The 20,008-nt window shown below is 41.4% G+C and overlaps 1 protein-coding gene across 4 annotated transcripts in view; it reads left to right on the forward strand.

Moving 5' to 3' along the window:
- The window catches only part of RELCH (RAB11 binding and LisH domain, coiled-coil and HEAT repeat containing), a 110,026-nt gene extending 101,172 nt beyond the window's left edge, over window positions 1-8,854 (forward strand). For 2 of the 4 annotated variants that reach the window (XM_055417482.2, XM_055417483.2), the window contains one exon: window positions 6,851-8,853. In XM_055417482.2, the coding sequence (XP_055273457.2) occupies window positions 6,851-6,971 (121 nt within the window). In that variant the 3' untranslated portion in view covers window positions 6,972-8,853. Of the gene's footprint in view, window positions 1-6,850 lie in introns of all 4 variants that reach the window. The other 2 variants (XM_055417481.2, XM_055417484.2) reach the window with 2 other exon arrangements.
- Window positions 8,855-20,008: the final 11,154 nt, after the last annotated feature.

Here is a 20,008-nt window from a genome sequence, read left to right on the forward strand (position 1 = left end):
TGAGGCTGGTGTCATCTGCGTATCTGAGGTTATTGATATTTCTCCCGGCAATCTTGATTCCAGCTTGTTGCTTCATCCAGTCCAGCGTTTCTCATGATGTATTCTGCATAGAAGTTAAATAAGCAGGGTGACAATATACAGCCTTGACGTAATTCTTTCCTGATTTGGAGCCAGTCTGTTGTTTCATGTCCAGTTCTAACTGTTGCTTCTTGACCTGCATACAGATTTCTCAGGAGGCAGGTAAGGTGGTCTGGTATTCCCATCTCTTTCAGAATTTTCCACAGTTTGTTGTGATCCACACAATCAAAGGCTTTGGCGTAGTCAATAAAGCAGAAATAGATGTTTTTCTGGAACTCTCTTGCTTTTTCGATGATCTGACGTATGTTGGTAATTTGATCTCTGGTTCCTCTGCCTTTTCTAAAACCAGCTTGAACATCTGGAAGTTCATGGTTCACATACTGTTGAAGGCTGACTTAGAGAATTTTGAGCATTACTTTGCTAGTATGTGAGATGAGTGCAATTGTGCGGTAGTTTGAGCATTCTTTGGCATTGCCTTTCTTTGGGAATGGAATGAAAACTGACCTTTTCCAGGTCAGGTCTCCCGCATTGCAGGCAGATTCTTTACCAGCTGAGCTGCAAGGGAAGCCCAAGAACACTGGACTGGGTAGCCTATCCTTTCTCCGGGGAATCTTCCCTACCCAGGAATCAACCCAGGGTCTCCTGCATTGCAAGTGGATTCTTTACCAACTGAGCTATCAGGGACGCCTTTATAAGCTATATTTCAATAAAATATTAAAAAGAAAATAAAAGCTTCCAAGGAGATTCTGATAGGCAGTTAGATTTGGGAATCACTGGTGAAAATAGTTTCTAAAAATTTGTGACAAGAGTTGTGACATTTAATGTGATTCACTGCATAGAGGGTTGTCAGCATGTGAATGTTCTAGTCTCGTGCTTCTAACCAAACTAATCAGAGCTCAAAGATTTAGTGAAATTAAAATATGAACATAGATGTGGAAGAATAAAGTTGGTCATTTCAGGACAGGAAGTAATTTATAAATAGTCTGTTGTACTCTTTCTAAAGTAACCTTGAACAGTTAATCTTAAGTGGAATCTGTTAGGCATGAAAAACTCAAAGGTGTTTCCTTTATAAAAGTGACTACCAGGAATAAGTGGTTCATCTTGTCAGGCCAGGTACCCATACAGACACTCCTCCACACTCCCAACCCCAACATACACACATACACACACACACACACCCATACAGACACTCCTTCACACTCCCAACCCCAACACACACATACACACGCACACGTACCCATACAGACACTCCTTCACACTCCCAACCCCAACACACACACACACACACACGTGCCCATACAGACACTCTTCCACACTCCCAATCCCAACACACACACGTACCCATACAGACACTCCTTCACACTCCCAACCCCAACACACACACACACACACACACACACACACATGCCCATACGGACATTCCTCCACACTCCCAACCCCAACACACACACACACACACACACGAACCCATACAGACACTCCTCCACACTCCCAACCCTAACACACATGTACACACACACACACAAACATGTACCCATACAGACACTCCTCCACACTCCCAACACACACACACACACACACACACACACACGTACCCATACAGACACTCCTCTACACTCCCAACCCTAACATACACGTATACACACACACACACACACACACACACACAGAGTCTTTTGCCCCTTACCACAACTCAGAACTGTCACCTTAGTCCCCTAGAATTGTGGGAGCTCTTCTATCATTTTAGCCATGGACGGTTATAAAATAGAAATACTTTGATAGGTTTCTACTCTGAACACAAAATCCATAAAGTTAACATTAAAGCATATAATTCTGTTCATTTTTATACATTTAATATGAACATTTTTGATGCCTTTTTAGTTTATAATGTCAAAGGTTCGGGACCAAAATTGAGAAAACTTATATGTGAAATACATTCTAAATGACATTTCGTAAATTAGCATGCAGGAGTTTTACAAGAAAGAAATCTCTGTACCTTCCTGAGATGCCTTTAGTTATATGACCTTCCATTTAAAAAGAAAAGTTCACTTTTATAATCATAGTTTTCCTGTGTTACTCAAATCTTCTTTATTATCGTTTTTTTAAATTCTTACTCCACAGAATTTCAAATAGATACAAAAACAAACATAACATAATGAATCCTCATGTTTTCATTACTCAGCTTATATATAACTGACTATGAGAATTAGGGTGGATTCAGGATATATTCAAATGTGAGTTCAGCTTAACTCGCAACAGGTTAGACTAAGAGAGAACTAGAATCTAAGGGTTCACAGGTTGGATGATGGCACAGTACAACCCAGCGGAGCTATTCTGAAGAGAAGTGTTTATTTTCAGTTTGAAGTACAGTTAGAAAACCACTGTAAGCAGTTACTGAGATTTAGGAACTATTAAAATATTAGTGGTAATTAGAGGGGTGGAGGTGGATGGTTGATCTCACTTGGAAAGGGGGTTCAGACGTAAAATTAGACCAGTTTTTAAAATGCGGTATCTAGGAGAAGCTTCTGAAGAGGGCAGTGGCAGCCCACTCCAGTCCTCTTGCCTGGAGAATCCCATGGACGGAGGAGCCTGGTGGGCTGCAGTCCATGGGGTCGCTAAGAATCAGACACAACTGATCGACTTCACTCTGACGTTTCACTTTCATGCATTGGAGAAGGAAATGGCAACCCACTCCAGTGTTCTTGCCTGGAGAATCCCAGGGACGGTGAAGCCTGGTGGGCTGCCATCTGTGGGGTCGCACAGAGTCGGACACACTGGAGCAGCAGGAGAAGCTTGGGCTTTCCAGGTGGCTCAGTGTAAAGAGTCCGCCTGCCAGTGCAGGGAACCCAGCGTGCAGTCCCTGGGTCAGGACGCTTGCCTGGAGTGGTCACAGCAGTCCACTCCAGTCTTCTTGCCTGGAGAATACCATGGACAGAGGAGCCTGGCAGACTACAGTCCATAGGGTTGCAAAGAGTCAGATATGACTGAGCATCTAATATTTCACTTCAAGAGAAGCTTCGCTCAGAATTAGGCAGCAATTCAGAGTGGTGTCAAAAAATCAACAGGAATTTAAAAGAGAAGGAGCAGTGGTCTTCCATCTGTAAGATAGAGTGATGTGGAGAGGGAGAGAAATATCCTAGGACATAAGTAGTTTTAAAAATAGGCCAGAAGTTAGAGGGTCTATAGATGCAGAATCAACAGGTAATGGCAAGTGGCTGGCTATGAGTTGCAATGGAAAGGTCTGAGATTTCCTTGAAAGCCTGCAGTAAGAAGATAGTACTTTACAGGACAGTCCATTTCATTTTTAACCACTTGGTTTTTTAAAAATTCCTTTCATATTCTGAGTTAAAGTCTCCCTTCCTATAACATCTACTCTCTAAAACAAGTTTTGGCAGAGGGGTCAGAGTCAGACTCTTTTGTCAAAGTAATAAAAAATGTAAACTCTTCAGAAAAAAAAAAAAAAATGCTGCAATGCAGTGGTTCTTTACTAGAAAGCTTTGTAAAATACCTACCTGGGTCCTCTACGCTGCAAGGAAAAAATCAGAATCACTGGGGTCAGGCCTAGGTATCCACATCAAGAAGTTCCCCAGATAATTGTGATGTGCCTCAGGAGGTCTCTATAGATATACACAGCTGTGCAGATGTGTATCATATGTTTCATTTTTCACAGGAAGGTGTCTTAAGCCTCCTAACTCTCCTCCATGCTAAACATCTGTCATTCCTTTCACTTCTGTGCCCTGGTTTCTAGACTCCTTAGTATATTGTTGTGCCCCTCTTGGTATCATTGACTTGATGGTATCTCAAGTATTATCTGACCCATGTCTCCTGTTTTTCTAGATGCAGACTAAAATAATACTTATCTTCTGACTTAACACTGTTTCCTACAGAAAGAAAACAGCACCATCAACCTACAGTGTTAAGGAAAGGCATCGTGGAATTTAAAACTTGGCTAGACACCAAAGAAGAGATATTTAAGTTCAAACAGTTAGACTAGGCAAACATGACTCAAGGGAGTCAAGGAGTTAATCGGTGATGGTTGGTTTAAAACACACACCCACACAAGAATTAGATTGCTGTTTCTTGAATCCCATGCATACTTTATCTTGGAGGTCGTAAGTGGCCACTGAAGATTTTGAGAAGGGGTGTGATATAAAGAAGTGATTATTTACGTGGTGAGTGACTAATACAGGAAGAGCAGATCCAAGATTGTCGTAATAATCCAGTTGTAAAGTATTGGCATTAGAGATGTTGTAAAGTCACACGATTTGATGGTAGTTTGAGAGCCACCATATTCACTGCTAGGAAGAGAGGAAAATGATAGAAGCATTGGCAAGGAAAGACATAAAAATGGGGTTGTTGTTGTTGAGTCACTAAATCGTGTCTGACTCTTTGCAGCCCCATGGACTGCAGCTTGCCCGTCCTTCACCATCTCCCTGAGTTTGCTCAGACTCATGTCCTTGGGTCGGTGATGCCATCCAACCATCTCATCCTCTGTCACCCCCTTCTCCTGCCCTCAGTCTTTTCCAACATCAGGGTGGTTTCCAGTGAATCGGTTGTTCGCATCAGGTGGCCAAAGTACTGGAGCTCTGGGGAGTTATTTCTAAAGTTAGGGTCTGAAAAAATTGCTTGGTCCATTGGCTTTATCTAGTATACAACAGTTGATGATTCTGGCCCTCAGCAAAGTGTTGTGTTTCAATAAATATTTTGTAGTCATGGGCTTCCCTGGTGGCTCAGAGGTTAAAGCATCTGCCTCCAATGCGGGAGACCTGGGTTCGATCCCTGAGTCGGGAAGATCCCCTGGAGAAGGAAATAGCAACCCACTCCAGTATTCTTGCCTGGAGAATCCCATGGATAGAGGAGCCTGGTGGGCTGCAGTCCTTGGGGTCGCTAAGGGTCGGACACGACTGAGCGACTTCACTTTCACTTTTCACTTTCACATATTGGAGAAAGAAATATTAACGCATATATATGGAATTTAGAAAAATGGTAACCTGAACCCTGTATAAGAGACTGCAAAAGAGACATAGGCATTTAGAACAGTCTTTGGGACTCTGTGGGAGAGGGTGAAGGTGGAATGATTGGAGAGAATGGAATTGTAGCATGTATATTATCATAAGTGACCAGTCCAGGTTCGACGCATAAATTTTCCTCTGTTCATTTCTTTGCATTTGTGCTTTTTTAATAAAATTCTTTTTTAGAAATAAAAAAAAAAAAAAAAGGAAATGGCAACCCACTCCAGTGTTCTTGCCTGGAGAATCCCAGGGACGGGGGAGCCTGGTAGGCTTCCGTCTATGGGGTCACACAGAGTCGGACACGACTGAAGTGACTTAGCAGCAGCAGCAGTCATCCTATACAAATGTATTTGAAATATACAGAAGGAGTATATTTTGTAATTGAAGAACTAGAGTCAGATACTGAGCCTGGCGGAGGATCACTTGTGGGAAGGGGGAAACCAGCAAGAGAGGAGTGGCCAGAGACACGGGGACACAGCAGCTGGAGGTGCTGGTGGAAGAGCAAGAGGGGACAGGGACTTTCACAATGGGTGTCATGGTCAGGTGCTGAGCTGAGTGACTCACAGCGCAAGCCTTTAAAGACCACACGCATCTGTGGAACTCCTGCACCTGGCTCGCCGCTCACTTGTCTCTGACAGGGTCACACATATTCTCTTAGACCTCAAGATATTTTGCAGTAACAGTTGCATTTTACAGAGGAGGAAGCTGAATCAGAGTGATTTAAAGTATCTTGGCCAAAGTCACAAAGCCAGTAAGCTGGACTCCTGAATCTGCTTATTACAGCACAATTGCTGAATCACTGAAAAATGTCCCTGATCAATACTTTGTTCAGTAGTATGATGTATCAGCAGTCTTTAGTAGTCATTTAGATTGTGCTTACTCCCAACACAGAAGGTTGGCTAAAGAGAAACAAGATTTGACGTTGTTGATCGACACTAGTGCAGTTGGTGATGGATTACGTTTCTTCTTCCCACGCCCCCCGCACACAGGCATATGTCACAGGATTGTTACCAGCACAGTAGAAGACCTCAGAATGGCTTTGCTTACTCACCTGTGAAAATAGGAATAATATCTATCTTCCAGGGTTGCTATAGGAGTTAGATGAAGTAATGCTAAGAACAGCTAACACTGAGACCTGCTGCTGCATGCCTGGCCCTGCTGCTAAGCACTGTACACTCATCAGGGAGCCAAGTGGTAGTCGCTCAGTCACGGCCAACTCTTTGCAGTCCCATGAACTGGAGCCACCAGGCTCTTCTGTCCATGGAATTTTCCAGGCAGGAATACTGTAGTGGGTTGCCCCTCCCTTCTCCAGGGGATCTGCCTGACCCAGGGATGGAACCCGGGTCTCCTGCACTGCAGGCAGACTGTTTACCAGCTGAGCCACCAGGGAAGCCTTTATAATCCTTGAATAGCCCTATGAGGTAGGTACTAGAATTATGCTCATTTAATAGATGAGGAAACAGAGATTAAATAACTTGCCCAGAGTCACACAGCCCATGAATGACAGAACTGAGATTCAGTCTCATTCCAGACGTGCTCCTAATCACTGCACCACACTGCTTCCTTTCAAGAAATGATTAACACAAAAGCCACTAACCTACTATGGTACCAAAAAGCCCTGCTCCCTAAGTGTCAGTTTCCCTTTTGTGACACCAGTTCAGAATGCATTCCTTAATGTTCTGTTACTAAAGACTTGAAAAAAAAATAGATAATTTTCATTTTTTAATTGCTTTACATGAATTTCAAAATCTTTTTCCTAGCTCAATGTCAATTGCTGCAAGCTTAGTGAGTGAAGATACGAAGACCAAGTTCTTGAACAAAATGGGCCAGTTGACAACTTCAGGTGCCATGCTGGCCAATGTGTTTCAGAGGAAGAAGTAAGAGCGGGAAGGAAGCCCCCAGTAAACACTAAGATGGACCTCAAGCAGACTGGTTCCTTGTACTTGAAGTACTTGCCTTTTTTATTTCTGTTTTTTGTTCTTGCATCATAATTTTATCTTAACCTCCAAAGACACTTGCACTGCTTTTGATTATTGCTGTATATCTGTTAATTTTGGAGTTCCACCTGTGGTGATACAGAAACTGAGTTGATGGTCTGTCCCAAGTCCTCCTCTGTGTTCTCATCTTTCAGAATATTTTTTTTTATATATAATATATATATATAGTGAAGAGGTTTTTTTTTAATTTTTGGATGGGATATTAGCAAATACTTGTATGATACACTAAGCTATTACAATGGTACTTAAAATAATGTAAATTTGAAGTCATTGTTATAAAGTAATAAAAATGGAGATTACTTAAGTATTTAAATTATGAAAGAATGATGCAGACTTTTTATTGTTTCTTAACTGACTAGAAAGAGCCACCAGCATTACTCTGTGCCTTTTGGACTTCAGTTTGTGTGTCTGTAGGAATTGTGTGCATTCCATTCACACAGTATTTATAATGCTGTAATGAATCTGAATTACAAATCCTACAGTCAGTAGATAATAATGTAACTTTCAGCATTTCAGCGCTCTCATGAATATTCGTTAAGTGCGATTTAAATCTCCCCATCACTTATATGAATATAATGGACTTACCCGAGGAGAGAGAGCATGTAACACATGGGGAGTGGCAACCAAGGTGAAATTTACAAACTGGTGTGTAGTAGATCTAAATACTCAAACCAAATTTAAGTAAGAAGAGCTAATAATTGGGACTTTTTTCCCCAAGTGGAAATACAGAAGTTATGGTTCGGATCTAAAAGTTAATGCTTATTTACATAAAGCATTCTGTTTAGGTGATAAATTTTCTGATGAATTTTAATTTCAGAGATGATCTTTTCATCCTATGTGTTACAGAGAGGTACAGAAAAGTTTGGGACATTTGGGGACTGCTTTCCCTCTCGACAAAAAGTGGCGTTGGCTCACTCACTGCTGGTCTCGGCCATCACCTTGTCCCTTAAAGTCAGTGACTGTTCTTGTGTTTGACATACATTGCGTAGAGTCTTAAGTCAGTGTACAGTTCCACTGGAATTTGACAATTGTCTGTCAAGGAAGGTAACTTGGAGTAGAAAAGAGTGATCCTGGACATAGAAGGGAGGTGGTTGGTTTAAGGGTTTAATGTGAGGCCTTTTTGAAAAATGCATATTTTGGTAAAGAGAGTTCTCTTTTGAGCACAGCTGATACACATGGGTGATTGTCATGTTTGTTGTATAAACTGGTTTTAATACGCTTGGAATATAGTTGGATTACATTCACTTCCTGGGCAAAGCTAGTTTACCACACATTCAAGCTTATAAAAAATAAGTTGCCATAGGCAGAGCCATTTAAAAAGCTTATTCTGAAATTATTTCTTTAACCTACTGTGAAATAATTGTTAGCTAGTCTTTATGGAAACTGTTGGATTCTAGGCATTCCTGAGAAATTGAAAGTGGCTTCCTTTCATGTCAAAAATGTTGATCTATTATAAATAAAATGTTTTTGCATACTTGTTTTCGTTTTGATTTTGGCTATGTGTATTTATTTTCATTTTGAAACACTATATCCTCCAGCCAAGCAAAATGAAATGAGAAACTGTATATTCATTTAAATATATTTTAATTTAGGAATATAATCTCTGTAAGTTACCTCTTTTAGTTTACTTTTATTTAAAAAGCATTGTGTTGTATAAAATGAAAACATTTCTGAGATGATTTAAAGAAAAAAATGTTTAAATTCTCATTTGCTTTGAACTATAGTAACATTAGTATGTTTGTTACCTGATGAATAAATATAATGTATTTTTAATGTGATAAGTTTTATTAATTTGTGAATCCATTTATCCAAATGCTAACAGGTTTTCGTGAAAGGCACCATCCAGCAAGATATGCAGTGTGTTTCGAGTCCCTCTTATTATGCTATTATACATCTTAATGTCAGTAAGACTTTACATTTATTTTCACATGGCTTTCTATTGTAAGGTATAGATTCTTTAATGACAAGACAGACACTAATCATGAAACTGGGTGTGTGCTTCCAAAACAAGCTGGAAAACTCCCATCCTAGCTCTTTTTAAACAGAGGTAAAAATGATATAAATAAAAGCAGAGTTTGCAAAGTAATGAAAAATTCATGTGAAATTATGCTCCAGAAGGAAAAGGCAACCCACTCCAGTGTTCTTGCCTGGAGAATCCCGGGGATGGGGGAGCCTGGTGGGCTTCCGTCTATGGGGTCACACAGAGTCGGACACGACTGAAGTGACTTAGCAGCAGCAGCAGCAGCAAGCCAGAGATTAAAACTTTTCAGAAATCCATAGGAGTTGTAGTTAACAATTTTGCTGTATTAATCTGAGAGCACTGCTTGAGTGGTAGCATCACTATCTGTATATACCTCTATACACAGTATCCTTGACCTTCATCTGTTGGCAGTCAGCGCCCCTTGTGAGAGATTACTTGCTAAACATCAGATTAACTTACAACCTGAATGAAATTGTGAGTAATTTAAGTAACTTTAATGGGGTATCAATTCAGGTGCTATCAAGCTTCCTTTCCTCATAGGAAAAGAAAAAATGGTTCAAATAAATAGTCTCTGAACTAAGCTAAAGTTTGGGGACATGAAATCAGTGTGCATTGAGTTGTCTTTTCACGAACCTGCTTTTTAAGATTAACTATTTTAGGCCATTATTTGACCGTTAAGAACGTAGCTTTGTCTAGACCACTTTGTGGGTCTTTGAACAGTGATAGCCAGCGCAGCTAACATTTTGTGCTGATTACAGGTTCTTCACTATTTTTTGTGTAAATAATGTATATTTATTTTAAGAAGTTTGTAATTGGCTACTCCGATTCCTCAAATTCTTCAGAGTGCCTGGGTAACCGTATTCCAACTTTGTCTTAGTTGTTAACTCACGAGCAAACGGCGAAATAAATTTAGCCTTTCCTATGAGTAGACGTGTTTGAAAACGTTAACTTTACAGTGTACCTCATTTGGTTACTGTTTTATTTCAGGATACTTAAAAATTAATAGGTTAAAGATATATGTTACTAATAAAAATAATAAATGTATCTGGTATCTGCACATCGGCGAAATAATTGGATTTTAGACTGTTTTCATAAGAATGCTCTGCTTACCTTTCATCTAGCTCTAACCTAATGTTCTTTTCATAGAGCCATTATATGTTGATCAGAATTGTGTAGTCTTACACATTTTGAACTCAGCAAAGTATCTGACTGATTCTTTTAACGTCTTTATTTATTTCCAAGGTAAAAAATATGGGTAAATAAAAGCACAAATAAAGCGCTGTGCCGTGTGCACCTGGCCTAAACAGCTCAGCAGAGCTTGTCTTCCTATCTCAGGCTCTGAGCAGCCCCATGTATCAACCAACCTTACCACGGTTTCTAAGCCATTTTTAAATGTAGTAAAACCATCCCTTTCTAAAGATTATAAAGTCATTCACTACTCAACATGTGTATTATTTATGGAGTACCCATGTTGTGCTAGGCACGGGAGGCAATGGATAAGGTCAACACAGAACAGAGCTTGCAGCCAGGCAGGGAAACAAACAGGTTGAGAGGCACGGACTGAGGAAGCCTTACCTTAATTTGGATGAATACTTTGGAAGGTGACGTTGTACCTGAAAATTAGGAAGACTGGGCATTACCCATGTAAAAACAGGAAGAGAAAAAAGAGCAATATGTGCATAGGCCTTGGAATGTTTAGGGAATTGGAAAAAGAAGACCAATCAATGTGACTCCAGCATTTTGAATGTGATGGGGTATCAACAGATTAAACTGGAGAGGCGTATAGCCAGATCACACAGGTTTGATCCCTGGGTCGGGAAGATCCCCTGAAGTAGGAAATGGCAACCCATTCCTGTATTCTTGCCCGGAAAATTCCATGGATGGAGAACCTGGTAGGCTATAGTCCGTGGGGTCTCAAAGAGCTGGACATGACTGAGCGACTTCACTTTCTTTTGACATAGTTGAAATAGTAGACTGGCTTGATCCAGTTTACATTGTGGTTAGACAGGCTTTGTAAGAACGCTGTGGAAAAAGGCAGGAGTTGAGGCTGCAGGGGCTTCCCCGGAGGCACTAGTGGTAAAGAACCCACCTGCCAAAGCAGGAAACACAAGAGTTAATGTCTCAGTCCCTGGGCTAAGCAGATCCCCTGGAGGAGGGCAAGGCAACCCACTCTGGTATCCTTGCCTGGAGAATTCCATGGACAGAGAAGCCTGGTGGGCTGCAGTCCATGGGGTTGCACAGAGTCGGACATGACTGAAGCGACTTAGCAAGCATGCAGAGGCTGCAGGCAGAAGCTAAGGCAACGTCTAAGCAAGAGAGGGTGGCAGCCTGGACAACCATGGAGGGGAAAGGGCAGACCTGAGAGAAATTTGGGGTAAACTTGGGACGTAATATTGGCATGACAGGTTGGGTATGAAGAGTGAGGGAAAAAGAAAAGTCAAAGGTGTCCCTGAGATTTTTGGCTGGATTAACTGAATAAATACTGAGTGATGACAGCAGTGAGCAAGTGTTAGGAGTGAATCCACAGTTTGATTTGAGATGTGCCAGAATCGAGGTATCTGAGCAGCACCTGTCTCCAGGCCAAGTGCGAAGTTAGTTATCCAAGTGTGGGTCTCAGCAGAGGTCAAGGTTGAAAATACAGATTGTGGCGCCACTGATATTTGACTAAAGCCACGAAACTAAATGAGATGGCCTGGGCAGAGAGTAACGGTGGAGAAGGGACCCGAATCTGAGCCCTGAGACACTCCCGCATCTGGAAGTGCAGTGGAGCAGGAGGAACTACTCAAAGACTCAGGGAGGAGAGGCTGGAGAGAAACCCAGAAAGGGTGGTTCCGTGGAAGGGAAGAAGAACGCCCCAGGGAGCTGCCCAGCGGGAGGGCGGGTCTAAGGGCGGGAGGGTAAAGTCGCTGATGACGTCAACAGTGAGCTCAGCGGGTCTGGAAATAGAGGCCCGATTGCAGACGGTGAAGAGAGCAGGGGCGGGGTGCCGGCTCTGGGGAAACGTTGCCATAAAGGGGAGCAGAAGCCCTGGTGTCTAGAAAGGAACGTGAGGTCCAGGAGAGGTGTGGAGGGAAGGTTTGTAATGAGAAATTAGATCTGTGCATCGGCTGCTGAGAGAATGGTGACGGAACTGCAAGAGTAGGCGAGGCTGTGAGACAGTGACGCCCTTGAGAAGGCAGGAGCGGGTGCGGTTCAGAACACGTGTTAGGGACCTCCTCCGTAACTGGAGAGAACGGTGCACTGGAGGTAATTTGGTAGATTTAATGGTGGGAAGGTTTGGGGTTTTCCATCTCTTGTCAGTAAAGTATGAAGCAAAGATGCTAGTGTGGCCAGCATGTAGAACGTTTTGGAGGTTTGAGAAAAAAGAAGGTAGAAATGGTGGTCTCCAAGAATAGCAGAGCATTATGGATACAATTGTTAAATTGCCAAGCAATTGTGAAAGCTGATTTGAGAATAGTAATTACGAATTTAAAGATAGGCAGTTAACACAATTGTGTTTTGTTGTGTTTTTTTTTCTTCCAGACAAAACTAGCTGTTCAGAACAGATGTGAAGTATACATACAATAAAGTAGAACCAGGCCTGGGTTTTTCCAGATGTATAAGATGAGAAAAGACAAGGATATTAAACCTCTTGCAAAGAAATTATTATCATGATGGACCCACAGAATCGAACTGGGAAAGGGGAAACAATTGGACGGATGGGCCTAAATAAAGTCAACAACATGTAAGTGAGCTGGAAAGAGCTTCCTTTGAGAGTAGAAGTGAAAAGCAAATACTAGACCTGTTCTACGTCCTTTAAGGTACAGAGGTTTGTGGAAACAAAATGGAAAAGCCTTCACTCTAAAGAATAGCAATGAAGGTGATGTTTTAGCGCTGATGGTGGTTTAGTCCCTAAGTCGCATCTGACTCTTGCAACCCCATGGACTGTAGACCTCCAGGCTCCTCTGTCCATGGGGTTTTCCAGGCAAGAATACCGGAGTGGGTGGCCATTTCCTCCTCCAGAGGGTCTTCCCAACCCAGGGATCAAACCCAGGTCTCCTGCATTGCAGGCGGTGTCTTTACCCAGGGGTAGTTAGTAGGATTCAGCTAGCACAAGATGAGTCCAGGAGAAGAGGCTGAGGATGTCGACGAGAAATCTGAAGACAGACCTTGAGTTCCCATGTGCCCAGGGGGAAGGGTTAGAGACTAAGGCGATTTCTCGCTGCCCTCTGCTGTGTGAACCCAGTCAAGCTCCTGGAGGTAAGAACAAAGAGTAGGGACCTCTCTCTGACTGGGCTCCCTGGAGTCTGTGACTCAGACTTGTCCTCTCTGGGACTCCAGCAGTTGATCACTTACAGTTCTGGTTTTTCCACCCCTGCCTCGGTTCCCACAGAGGTTTTCGCTTGTGAGTTTTCTGCTCTGGTAATTCGTGATTCTCTGTATTTGCCTGTCAGTCTCTCCAGTTTGGGGGCAGTGATACCACTGCCCTGGGACCTCCCTTCTCTTAAGGGGTTTAGGAAGAGGTACTGTTTTCCTGGTGGCTCAGTCGGTAAAGAATCAGCCTGCAGTGCAGGAGACTAGGGTTCAATCTCTGGGTCAGGAAGATCCCCTGGAGAAGGAGCTGGCAACCCACTCCAGTATCCTTGCCTGGGAAATCCCATGGACAGAGAAGCCTGACAGGCTACAGTCCATGGAGCCGCGAGAGTCGGGCACGACTTAACAACTAAGCCATTGATCCTTCAGCTTTTTACGCATCAGGACAGAGTGGCGACTTCAAGCTCCCTACATGTGGAACTGGAAACAGGAAGCAGCACAGATTTTTTTTTTCTTTAACGCAAAACACAAAAAAGAGGGTAAAAGTCATTTGGGGCAGAAGGGAAGAGAGAGACTGGGCAGAAATATTATTTGAAGAGAGAATGGACACAAATTTTTAAGCTGACAAAAAACATCAAGAAAGGCAATGAATTACAAACAGGACAGATTCAAAGAAAACTAAGCCTCCTCCAGTAAACCTTCTGGAAACCAAATACAAACAGAAAATCTTAAAAGCAGCAACTGTAAGACATAGTTGGCATATCGCCAGAAAACAAAGCAATTATGTTTTTTAAATGCCGAAGGAAAATAACTGCCACCCTGCAACGTCAAATGAAGGCAAGTTAAGGTATTTTTAGATACTCTTCCCCTAGAAAAAAAAAAAAAAACCCAAAACAGAATTTGTTACCAGCAGACTCACACCAAAGAAAAACCCGAGAAAGTTATTCAAGCAAAAGGAAAGTGATCCTAGGTAGCATCTTACAGATGCAAAAAGGAATATGGAGCAAAAAAAAGGATACATGGGGACTTCCCTGGCGCTCCAGTGGCCAGGACTCTGCGCTCCCAATGCAGGGACCTGGATTCGAGCCCTGCTCAGGGGACTAGATCCCACATGCCTCAACCAAGACCCGGGACAGCCAAATTTATTTTTACAGGTAACTGGAAAATATCAAATGTTAGAGATGTAAGCAATGTGCTTTTAAAAGAAACCATAGGTTAAAGAAGCTATGACAAAATTAGAAAACATTTTTATTAAATAATGGGAAATATGAAACGTGAGATAAAACTAAAGCCATTCTTACAGGGAGGTGTACATACAGCTTTAAATACATAAATGAGAAAAGAAGGCTTAAGGTCAACATTCATTTTAAGAAGTTTGAAAAGAACCATGAAGCAGAAGAATCAATAAAGATCAGAAATTAATGAAATAGAAAGCTCAAACAGAATAAGGAAGATGAATTTTTTCATCTAAAAATTTGATTCTAGTTAATTGAACTATAAATCTGATTAAACCTCAGAAAGGCTTACCAAGAAAAGGAGAAGGCATAAATAAATTACCAGGTGTTCAGTCACTCAGGCGTGTCCGACTCTGCGACCCCATGGACTGCAGCACAGGCCTCCCTGTCCATCACCAACTCCCAGAGTTTACCCAAATTCATGTCTATTGAGTTGGTGATGCCATCCAACCTCTCATCCTCTGTCGTCCCCTTCTCCTCCCACCTTCAGTCTTTCTCAGCATCAGGGTCTTTTCCAATGAGTCAGCTCTTTGCATCTCGTGGCCAAAGTATTGGAGTTTCAGCTTCAGTCCTTCCAGTGAATATTCAGGACTGATCTCCTTTAAGATGGACTGGTTGAATCTCCTTGCAGTCCAAGAGACTCTCAGGAATGTTTCCAACAACACAGTTCAAAAGCATCAATTCTTTGGCAGTCAGCCTTCTTTATGGTCCAACTCTCACATCCATACATGACCACTGGAAAAACCATAGCTTTGACTAGATGGACCTTTGTCGGCAAAGTGATGTCTCTGCTTTTTAATACGCTGTCTAGGTTCCGTTACGTTCAGTCGCTCAGTCGTGTCCGACTCTTTGCGACCCCGTGGACTGTAGCCTACCAGGCTTCTCCGTCCATGGGATTCTCCAGGCAAGAATACTGGAGTGGGTTGCTATTTCCTTCTCCAGGGGATCTTCCCGACCCAGGGATCGAACCCAGGTCTCCCGCATTGGAGGCAGACGCTTTAACCTCTGAGCCACCAGGGAAGCCCACTGTCTAGGTTGGTCACAGCTTTTCTTCCAAGGAGCAAGTGTTTTAATTTCATGGCCGCAGTCACCATCTGCAGTGATTTTGGAGCCCAAGAAAATAAAATCTCTCACTGTTTCCATTGTTTCCCCATCTATTTGCCATGAAGTGATGGGACCAGATGCCATGATCTTAGTTTTCTGAATGTTGAGTTTTAAGCCAACTTTTTCACTCTCCTCTTTCACCTTCATCAAGAGGCTCTTTAGTTCCCCTTCTCTTTCTGCCATTACCAGTATTAGAAACTAAAAAGAAGAAATCCTTACAAACACTAAAAATATAATGAGATTTTATAAATGACTGGACACCAGCAAAGTTAAAAAGATTAGATGGAATGAACATACTTCTATTTAAACACACACACACACATCTTACCAAAACAACACAAAAAGAAACAAACTCTCTGAAGCTCTATATCTGTTAAATACAGTGAACCTGTCATTTAAAACCATGGCATAAAGAAACCTCAATGCCCAGATGGTTTCACGGGTGAATTCTACCAAACATTTAAGGAAAAAATAATACCGTATCATACACCTTTTCGAAGGCCTTCCATATACCTCAGTCTTGTCCAGCAAAACACTGACACCAAACTTGACAAGGCCCAATTCAGAAAGGGCAGGCCGATCTCTCTCAGACCTGGCTGTGAGATTTCTGCATGTCATATGGGGCAGTATTGCCCCTTGATTTATATGGCAGTGAACACTGATTTATCAGACTCTGCTCTGGTTTAAACGGTTCTGTAGGTGAGATGACAGCAAGAGCAAGCAGTAAATAATAAACACATTTGTATTTGCTAGTGAGCTTTTACTGAAAGATTCGTAAAGTCATATGTTTACTTAATAACTTCATTTTTTATGTATTTGCTTTAGCTCTGTGCCCAGTAATTATTTTCTGTCACCACATGAAAAAAATCACATAAGCTGATTAATTCTCATTCTTGTGGACATTTATAAGCATTTTATTACCAAGATTGTGTCTATTTTCTGGTGCCTAGTACAGACCATTAAAATATAATACTATGATATAATACTTACAAACCATTCACCTGAAACAAAAATGACAGCCATATTTTAATTTACCTTTTTGATTCTGTAAACTCAAAAAGTTCTTGCAGAAGTGGGGAGTAGTAAGGATTATCAGGGTTAGTTGCACATTATCCATGTAAAATAGTTTCCAACTAAAACTATGATTCCTTCCTTTTTCTCCCCAGTACAAATAAAACAATTCACCACTGGCTGATTACTCTGTAAAAGTTGGAAATGTTTAATAAATGTTAAAATATCTATTATTTAAAATGAATTTTGCGTTTATTACCAAAATTTAATTATACATGTGCTTATAAATGGACTTATAAAAATAATAATACTTTCTGTAAATGATGAAAAATCTCTTTATAGTGCAAGCATTCTTCACTTAATAGGGAAAAATAGTCTTTGACTTAATTTCCATGTTTCTCATAATAATGCCGTTTATATAGGAAAGATGATGTCCTCAAGCTCATTTTAATGGATCTTGTTAATAACAAATGTATTCTACATTAATCTCTATAAAGTATTTGAATTATTTGAGTGATCTGTAAATATAGAAATAGAGTCTTTAAATGTAATTATCTTTTCAGTTAAACTTGTTTTAGTAGATTTAACATGCTAACCCGGGCATTCTGTTGTTCAGAGTGCTTCCAAAACCAGCACACTCACCTCTGGGACTTTCCAAGCAGAAGTTTTAAGTCCCCTAATCTTTTTTTGAAAAAAGAAGGGGTTGATGTTGGAAATATGCCAGGAGTAGACCTTGGTATTTCTCGTGAAGTGCCACAGTGAATGTACCCTCTCCCACAAGTCAGTTCCTTTTATCAAAATCAGAATCTCACGCACAGCCATTTCCAGAAAGTCTGTCTCCACATTCAAGACAACAATAGGCTAGATAGATATGTTTTTTAATCTGTAATTTTGTTCAGTTCCTAGGCTTACTTCATCTGGAGTTTTAACCTCTATTTACCAAATTTACATGCCTGTCAGTTAAAGTACAAAAGTACTGTTTCCTCAGAGTAAACAGCTTAGGAACATCAAAAGTTAAAATGAGAAGCTTCCACTTTTTCTTTTACGACTCACCTGATGCTGATATTGGTACTTTAACCTAAATGTCCATCAACAGATTAATGGATAAAGAAGACATGATACACACACCGTGGAATGACGTCCAGCCACAAACAGAATGAAACGTCATTTGCAACAACGTGGATGGAACTGGAAATCACCATACTAAGTGAAGTAAGTTAGCTTCATATGTGGAATCAAAAAAAAAAAAAAAAAAAATGAAGCAAATGGACTTACTTAGAAAAGAGAAACAGACTTACAGGCATAGAAAACAAACTTAGGGTTTCCCAAAGGGGAAAGGGGAGAAGGGATGAATCTGGAGTATGAGATAACAGACAGACTCCCACTGTATCTCAATAGGTGAGCAACAAGGGTTCACGGCATAGCACCATCAGTGTCTTCTAACAACCTGTACCTGAGGAAAGTCTGCAAAAAGAACAGATATAACTGAAGCACTTTATATCTAACACAGTATCACTGTGTAAACTAACACAGTGTTGGAAATCAACTGTAGATCAATTTTTTAAAACCTGGGGAAAAAATGGTGCTTAGTAATAAGACACACTCCAGAGCCAGACAGCCAAGGTTTGAATCCCAGCTCTGTCATTTAGTGCAGGTAACCCTCAGTTCAGTTCAGTTCAGTTCAGTTGCTCAGTGGTGTCCAACTCTTTGCGACCCCATGAATCACAGCACGCCAGGCCTCCCTGTCCATCACCAACTCCCGGAGTTCACTCAAACTCATGTCCATCGAGTCGGTGATGCCATCCAGCCATCTCTCTGTCATCCCCGTCTCCTCCCGCCCCCAACCCCTCCCAGCATCAGAGTCTTTTCCAGTGAGTCAACTCTTCACATGAGGTGGCCAAAGTATTGGAGTTTCAGCTTTAGCATCAGTCCTTCCAATGAACACCCAGGATCCTTCGGCGATCAGCTTTCTTCACAGTCCAACTCTCACATCCATCCATGACCACTGGAAAAACCATAGCTTTGACTAGACGGACCTTTGTCGGCAAAGTAACGTCTCTGCTTTTTAATATGCTATCTAGGTTGGTCATAACTTTCCTTCCAAGGAGTAAGCGTCTTTTAATTTCATGGCTGCAATCAGCATCTGCAGTGATTTTGGAGCCCAAAAAAATAAAGTCTGACACTGTTTCCCCATCTATTTTCCATGAAGTGATGGGACCAGATTCCATGATCTTTGTTTTCTGAACTTGAAAGGTTCAAGGTTCAAGGTTGAACTTCAAGCCAACCTTTTCACTCTCCTCTTTCACTTTCATCAAGGGGCTTTTTAGTTCCTCTTCACTTTCTGCCATAAGGATGGTGTCATCTGCATATCTGAGGTTATTGATATTTCTCCCGGCAATCTTGATTCCAGCTTGTGCTTTTTCCAGCCCAGCGTTCCTCATGATGTACTCTGCATATAAGTTAAATTAGCAGGGTGACAGTATACAGCCTTGACGTACTCCTTTTCCTATTTGGAACCAGTCTGTTGTTCCATGTCCAGTTCTGACTGTTGCTTCCTGACCTGCGTACAGGTTTCTCAAGAGGCAGGTCAGGTGGTCTGGGATTCCCGTCTCCTTCAGAATTTTAGTTATTAACCTCTATGCCTCAGTTTCCTCATCTGTAGAAAGGGTATAGTATTCCTTGCAAAGCTGTTGCAAGGATTACATGAATTTGTAAGTGTAAATATGCTATTAGTATTTTCTAGTGTTGTCTCTCCAGAAACTTCTTTTGCTTAGATAAGTAAAATCATGTTTTTTAATTATTTTTTACAGACATGGGACGATATTACTCTGTAACTAGCTTTTTCTACTATGATATGGAATTGCTTTGCCAAAGGATATTTGCACTTTTAATTTTTTTTAACCAACACTACAGATTGCTTTCCAAAAAGCACAAAAGTAACTGGGCAGTGTACCCATCAGGCTGCCCAGGAGGGAGTCACAGAGTAAAGCGACCAGCATGACCGCAGTAGCCCAAGGTGGGAGGGGAAAATGGAAGCGCGCTGTTGCAGGGTTCTTCCCGTATACCTAAAGCGGCAGAATTCCATCTGAAGGTAGGCTGTGATGTCATCCAATCATGTTGTAAACCCAGAACTAAAAAACAAACAAGAGGTATATAAATAATAAGCTACCAATGGAGAAAAAAGCATAACCCTAAAAATACTCAAATCATCCCAAAGGAGGTAAGAAAAAAATGAGCAAAGATGGAACAAATAGAAAACAAATAGCTAGACTTAAATTTTACCATATTTATAATCAC

The sequence above is a fragment of the Moschus berezovskii genome, chromosome 28 (assembly GCF_049115385.1).
Source record: "Moschus berezovskii isolate FMDL1 chromosome 28, NW_MosBer_1.0, whole genome shotgun sequence".
Lineage (NCBI taxonomy): Eukaryota > Metazoa > Chordata > Mammalia > Artiodactyla > Moschidae > Moschus > Moschus berezovskii.